Genomic DNA, 6,967 nt, shown 5'->3' with positions numbered 1-6,967 from the left:
AGCCCAAAGACAGACCCTCATTAGACCCAAACAACTCAAACTCGCGGCCATCCACTTGATCCCGACCCTTAGCCAGCCTCTAGACAGGACAGAACCGCCCCTGTGGGTTTCCAGATCCTGTAGCTCTTTCCGGGATGAGAAAGCCTGGTCTTTCTCCCGCAGAGCGGCTGGTGAGTCTGAACTGCCCACCTTGTGGCTGGCAGCCCAGCAGGTGACCACGATGCCTCCGAGACTTAGTCTCATTCATCAGTCAGCTGCTGAGGCTCCTGCACCCCAGCAAAAAGAGTTGGTCTCCCCGCCAATCTCAGTGAGAGCTTTGGCCCCATGAATGTGGGCAGCTGGTGTGGAGGTCAAACCCCAGCCAGGAGGGTCCACCCCTCCCCTCAGCATCTGAGAGGCTCCCTTGCCAGGCCTTAGAGGCCCAGCGTCCGGAGTCGGGCCCTCGTTGCCCAGGAAGCAGCCACTTAGCAAAGGAACTAGCAGAAGGCCTGACCCATCCTCTTCCTCTCCCCGCCCCAGGGTTCCCAGTTCGTGGAGTGGGCCTCCGCAGGACACCTCAAGTCAGTGTGGGTGAACCGGGGCGCCCCGCGGGCCTGGGATCAGGAGACCCAGGGGGCCGGCCCAGAGTTCAGGCTTCGGGCATCTCGGACCAAGATCCTGTGGCTGCCCATGGGAGACTGATGTGTGTGCCCACACAGAGAGAGGAGAGAGAACCCCAGAGGTGTGAAGCCGCTGGGAGCATCCTCTGATCATGGTCCCCATGCCCTCCAATAAACCTTCCGGCTGCCCCCGGCTGTACTTCTTGACAGGGAGGGAGGGAAGGAATGGTGCTTCTGGGCTGCTTGAGGCTCTTAATTCTGAAATTCAGTACAATACAGCGTTTGTGACATAGACCAAGCGGCCCCTGAGGACCCTCAGACAGGGTCAGATCCATCCGCCACTCTTGGCTCTCTGTTAGATGACCAGCTGCCACCGTCTGCACAGTGCCTGCGGCTACACAGTGGGTGTGCCCGTTAATCAGCTCTGCGAGGAGGGCTGGGAGGTGGGGAGAAAACACAGTCCTCATGAGTAACTTACTGCCAATGTCTGCGGTGGAAATGCTTCGTCCACTGGTGTGGTAATAATTCACACCAAACTAGTCCCAAGGAATTGGAGATGAAGACGTCTCAAATGCCCAACTCTTCTGAGATAGCCTTTAAGTGGCCCCATCACTCCCTTTACTGAGGTTTGAGCTTTATCTCATCCTGTTCCTTAGCAGATGATGCCCTCCGAAAAGAGGCATATGAAATCCAGACGTATACCACAGAAGGGATTCTGGCTGGAAGGGCCCCCACCCCCCAAAAATTGGAATTTATTTTATCAAAGCTTTGTATTTAATTTTTTTTTTTTAAACAAAACAACCTTATTACCTTCAAAGTTCTCAGCATTACATACACTTAATACACTCGTCGAATCTGTGATTCCTTCTTGGAAACATTTTTCAAACTCAACTGTTTGATGGCTGACGTGCACCTCCCACGATTTTTTCTCCACCTCGTCCACGTCATCAAATCATGTCCTTTCATGTCCCTCTGCATCCTCAGAAACAAAAACAAGTCACACGGAGTGAGGTCAGGTGAGTCCATTGCATGGGACAAAAGAGGCATGCTGGTTTTTTTGCCTAAAACTGGCACGCTGAGATGGCTGCGTGAGCAGGTGCATTGTTGTGGTGGCAAACCCGTCCCCCGTCTGCCACAAATCAGGCCTTTTGTGTTGCACACTGTTAGGCTATCTTCAGAACCTCTAAATAGAAAGCTAGATTCACAGTCCGACCTGGTGGAACAAACTTCAAATGCACTACTGGTCGACATTTTCATCTGTTTGGGAAGTTGACAGATGTCCAGAAAGCTTTGTCGTCACCATCGACCTTTCGCCTTTTTTTTGGAAATGAGGTAACCACTCATACACTTGAGTTTTTCCCATAGCACCGACCTCTAAGCTGTGTTCCGCATCGCAACAATTTCTGTAGCACTTTTCCAGAGCAGGAAACAAAATTTCACAGCCGCATGCTGTTCTTTTAAATCCGCTATCACCAAAAACAAGGTTTGAACAAAACTGCTTTTACAAAAAAATTCACTGACCAGAGAGAACCTTCCCAGGTGACGCCACTGGGTGCACTAACTCAGAGCAAGTTGCTCGATGCTCACCTAACAGGAAAAATGCCCAGTGGAACTTTTTTCCATTTTTTTTAAATGGGGGGGAATACCCCCTCATATTTCTGAAAAGTCAGCCATTGAGAACCCTAAGGGGCACAGTTCTACTCTCTGTTCTGCCAGGACTCAACTCCAGGGTAACCGGTGGTTTCAATTTTAAGCTATAGGTGACCAAGCTGCCCACACCCTGCCTGGAATAAATGACATTTTAACCTACAGCTCCTATGAGTCAGTATGAGCTGCTGGCTTTTGCAAACAAGTATTCTAACTGGTGATTTATTTTTAGTGGATAAAAATATATACGAGGGGAGTTCAAGAAATTAGAAAGATGATGAAATTTTTCCATGAACTTTGGAAGCTCCCTCGTATGGCAGGGCATTTGCTATTTATTTATTTTTGCCCAGATGTGCAAGCCCATGGCATTAACCTTAAGCATCATTTTTTGCAACAAAGCCACCAGCATTTGTTTCCGGTTTTTACCTCACTTGAAAAAAAAAATCACCCTTTCGTCAATAACTCGCCCTTCCCCCTCCCGCAGGACTGTGATAAAATCTAATTTGTTGGTCTATCCATTTGCCTGTTCTAGGTAGTTTACACAGTGGGATCAGATAAGACTTGTCCTGTCTTGTTTTTCTGTCCCTTTTTTTTTTATATTCGTGTTTTATTTACTCAGATTTTATATTAGACCCTTTAATAACATTTTATAGATTTAAAAATTAAAAATATTTATCCCTAGGTATTTTATGATAGTCATTGCTGTGAATAAAATTTTTTCTCCTGAGGTTTATATTAAATATCCTTCTAAGTGCTCATTGGTTTGAGATTTAATTTCTTGAGCTTTCTACCTATATATCACTTGTAATTAAAAATAATTATATTTTCTTTTATAATATATAAAAATATTCATAGATACATGTGTAATTAGTTTTTTTCCCCGTTTTAAAACCATTTTATTGGGGCTCGTACAACTCTTACCACAATCCATCCATCCATCCATTGTGTCAAGCGCATTTGTACATTTGTTGCCATCATCATTCTCAAAACATTTTCTTTCTTTTTTAAAAACATTTTCTTTCTACTTGAGCCCTTGGTATCAGCTCATTTTTTCCCCTTCCGCCAACCCCCTCCCTCACAAACCCTTGATAATTTATAGACTATTATTATTTTGTCATGTCTTACACTGCCCGACGTCTCCCTTCACCCACTTTTCTGTTGTCCATCCTGTGTGTTGTATTTCACACCGATTCATGTTTCCAAGGTGTTAAAGGATGAGTGGGTTCCCCTGGGTGGTTGAATACCACTCCAAGCTTGGCACACATCCCGGATAAAGAAGGGTAGTGTGCCAGGCCAGCACTTGAACAGTCCCCAAGACCCGGAACTTTGAGTTCACCCAGCGGCCGCTCCATAGAAAGGTTTGGAAATCCGAGGGGTGGCACACTTCTGGCCTGCGTGGGGTGCCCAAGAGTTGTGGTCCAGCTGTTGCCTGTGTTGTGGTACGAGGCACACTGTGTCTACACATCTGTTGTGGACCACGTGGGTGGTTTACACCTTTGGGCTTTCGGATGGTGCTGCCCTGGTGGCGGCGTAGTGGTCACAAATGGTCAGCAGTTTGAAACTTACCCTAGCGCAGTAGTTACCTAATCCAGTGTCACTTTGGGACTTGAGAGGATTAAGAGTAAAGGGGTGGCGTCTAGTCTGTCAATCGATCATAGCCAGTGCAGCCTCTGTGTGGGCATGGCCTCCTGAGAATTCTGGGAAAGCCGGTATTCCTTCTTGGGGGCTGGAGACGCTTCTCACCGTCATTCCCTTGGAGACGCTCTACTGACAAGACAAGGCTGACTCCCTGTGAGACATCCCTGAGGAGAAGCCACATGGACCTACCCTGATGCAGCCAGAGCCCTGGGAACTGGAAAAGCCATGTAGAGACCCCTGACAGCACTGAGATGCTTACAATGCCACTGCATCCAAAGACTTTCTACCCACTGGCCTGTGATCGTCCTGCATTCGGCGTCATTGCATGCGTTTCATGAGTCTGAAGAGACCTTATAGATTGGTATCAGACATATGGGGATCAGACTTAGGGACTGGACTGGGCTGGGCTGGGGTGTTTTCTCAATAGTCAATTACTCTTGTGTATCAACCTCTTTCTTATACACATATGAGTTTCTATGGATTTGTTTCTCTAGTCTACCTGGACTAACACACCCAGCCACTCTTGTGCGAGAATGATGCGGCCTTCTACTCCTGTCAAGAGTTAGTCTCATGCGACTGAATTGTATGACCTGTCAGTGCAAAGGCCCTGAGGCAGGAGTGTGTGTGGTGGGGAAGTTCTAGTTCAGCGAGGTGAGGGCAGATGGCCTGGGGCCAGACCCTCCAGGGTCACACGTGGGCCGCTGACAGGCCTTGGATCCCGAGCCGAGGAGGGCTGGAGCTCATGCAGGTACACACAGGGTCATCAGTGGTGGGGATGTGATACTGGTCCAGAGATTGCCAGCCGGTGGCTGCCATGGTCTGAGCAGGAAGTGACCTTGGAAGGGGCTTGTGCAGGGAAGTCAGCAGTGTGGAATGGTCGGATTACGGATGGACGCCCCTGGAAGGTCGATGGAACGGGTCTATTGAGAGGTTCAATCAGGGGGGACCCCAAGCAAGGGGCTCTGGTGGCGCACTGGCTAAGCGCTCAGCTGCCAACCCAAAGGTTGATGGTTCAAACCCACCCGGCGGGGCTACAGGAGGAGAAAGACTCACGATCTGTGCCCATAAGGCACCCGGACCTGCAGTGAAAACCGCCGCCGACGGGCCATCAGCTCCGTTTTAAAACCCACCTACGGGAGGCCAAATGTGCCAAACATGGGCCAAATTCCGCCAAAGCAAAGATGAGCCCGGGGGTAGAGAAACTCGCGTCTTGGAAAATGGGGCAATGAGAACGGGAGATGAGTGTGAACGAAGTCCCACGATCACGAAGTACCCCAGATCCGTGAATCGCTGGGTGGATAGCTCAACGGGAACCTGATTTGCTGGGTAAAGTTTCACCTTTGACACCAAACCCGACTGCCATCAAGTCCGGGTAGAACTGTCCCTGTGCGTTTTGGAGACCGTCACTCTTTATGGGAGTAGAAAGCCCAGGCTTTCTCCCGCGGAGGCTGCTGGTGGTTTCAAACTGCCGACCCCGAGGATTGCAGCCCAATGCGCAACCACTCCCCACCAGGACGCCTTCCGTTTTTGCACCATGAAGTCTTATGAACCACCTCTATTGAGTCGTTCTGCTGCGCTCCATGAGGGCTGCCGTCAGACCAACTCGAAGACCAATATTAAGCAATCATGTGGCTCCTTGAAGCCCCAAGCCCCATGGGACAGTTTTAACGCTCTGAGCCAGTGATCTCACGTATGCATCTATGTGGGACTGAAAGTTCCTGGTAATGCCCCGGAGGGCTTTTCGAAGTCCCCTTTGTGTATAGGAAGGTCAATCCAGAAGTATTGCTCCAAAATGAGAGAAGGTTGTATTAACCAAAGATGTCAAAATGTCAAGCGGTTGCTCTCTTAAGATATCCTCCATCCTAGATCTATGCATTTCTGAAGGTGGTGCCTCCATTTCTCAAACCGTTCCCCAAACACTTGGGTGCTCAAAACACAGTCGCAGCACCCTGGAGCAATTCAAACCATGTTCTTACTAACTAAATGCTCTTCGAGTTTGGAAGCAAAAAGAAGTCTTCAGGGGCAAGAACAGGGCTGCAGGGTGGAATGGGGTAAGGTTTCCAGAAGAAATCCTAATAGGACAAGTCTTGGGGTAAGGTTTCCCACTGAAATTCTCATAGGACAAGCTGGTACATTGTCATATTGGGGGAGGGAGGGGAAGCCACAACTTTCCTGGCCCATGTAGATTTCCTAGCCCTCTTTTCTTACCCCTGTAGATTTCTTAAAACTCCTTCACAATAAGCCCCTGTGATTGTTCTGAGTTCCATGAGACCAGGTGAACTAGATGGTACCCGGCAACCGTTACTGAACATTTTGATCAGTGATTCTGTACAAGAATCCTGATCAAAAGGGGGATGGATATGTATGGTACAGAACTGGAAAGTTGTCACGGTATTTCTGGAGCCATTGAAGCTGGGCCCTGCTCTAGAACCTGCACTGAGGAAATCTTTAAGCCTTAAGCAAAAAACATCCCTTGAAGTCATCTTTTATATTTTATTTTATTTTTTCCCTTGAAGTTATCTTTAAACTAAGCACTCACTACCATGAAGTGGATTCTGACTCATAGTCACCCTATAGGATGGAGTAGAACTGCCCCTGTGGGTTTCCTAGACTGTAAATCTATACAGGAAAAGAAAGCCTCTTCTTTCTCTTTCTGAGTGGCTGGTGGGTTTGAATTGCTGACTTGCAGTTAGCAGCCCACCAGGTAACCCACTATATCCCCAGGGCTCCGAAAATACCAATTTAGCTTACTTGGAAAAGAATGGCCTCCCTCAGCGTGCTGTGGTGTCTGTGTCCAAAGAATTAGCTCTGTGAGATCAAATTGACCAATGCAACTGGAAAGGTTCGATGGGAAACCTAGAGCAGTGAGTGTGCTAAAGGCAAGAAAAATGGCAGGACTTAAAGAATGTAGCCCCTGCCTCTGCAATATACATGCAGACGAGGCTGAATTGATTAATGTCTGTTTTCCTGTGTATATCTTCACCAAAAAAATGAAAGTAAACAAAAAGAGAAACTTGAATAAATATTAATTCAGAGGGGGTTAAAAATAACCACATACAACTCCTAGGCACTGGGCTTGAGCT

The 6,967-nt window shown here is 48.1% G+C and overlaps 2 protein-coding genes across 2 annotated transcripts in view; both read left to right on the top strand.

Moving 5' to 3' along the window:
• Nucleotides 1–788, top strand: part of ALDH16A1 (aldehyde dehydrogenase 16 family member A1) — a 17,067-nt gene extending 16,279 nt beyond the window's left edge. Inside the window, exon 13 of the mRNA XM_045292634.1 lies at nucleotides 520–788. Coding sequence (XP_045148569.1) covers nucleotides 520–681 — 162 coding nt within the window. The 3' untranslated portion in view covers nucleotides 682–788. The remainder of the gene's footprint in view (nucleotides 1–519) is intronic.
• A 3,757-nt stretch (nucleotides 789–4,545) lies between these two features.
• Nucleotides 4,546–6,967, top strand: part of FLT3LG (fms related receptor tyrosine kinase 3 ligand) — a 10,035-nt gene continuing 7,613 nt past the window's right edge. The window contains exon 1 of the mRNA XM_045292633.1: nucleotides 4,546–4,632. Coding sequence (XP_045148568.1) covers nucleotides 4,546–4,632 — 87 coding nt within the window. The remainder of the gene's footprint in view (nucleotides 4,633–6,967) is intronic.

Source organism: Echinops telfairi, unplaced genomic scaffold (genome assembly GCF_000313985.2).
Source record: "Echinops telfairi isolate 266 unplaced genomic scaffold, ASM31398v2 ScPeMD7_655;HRSCAF=1070, whole genome shotgun sequence".
NCBI classification, from domain to species: Eukaryota; Metazoa; Chordata; class Mammalia; order Afrosoricida; family Tenrecidae; genus Echinops; species Echinops telfairi.
This window is presented reverse-complemented; position numbering and strand designations above follow the sequence as displayed.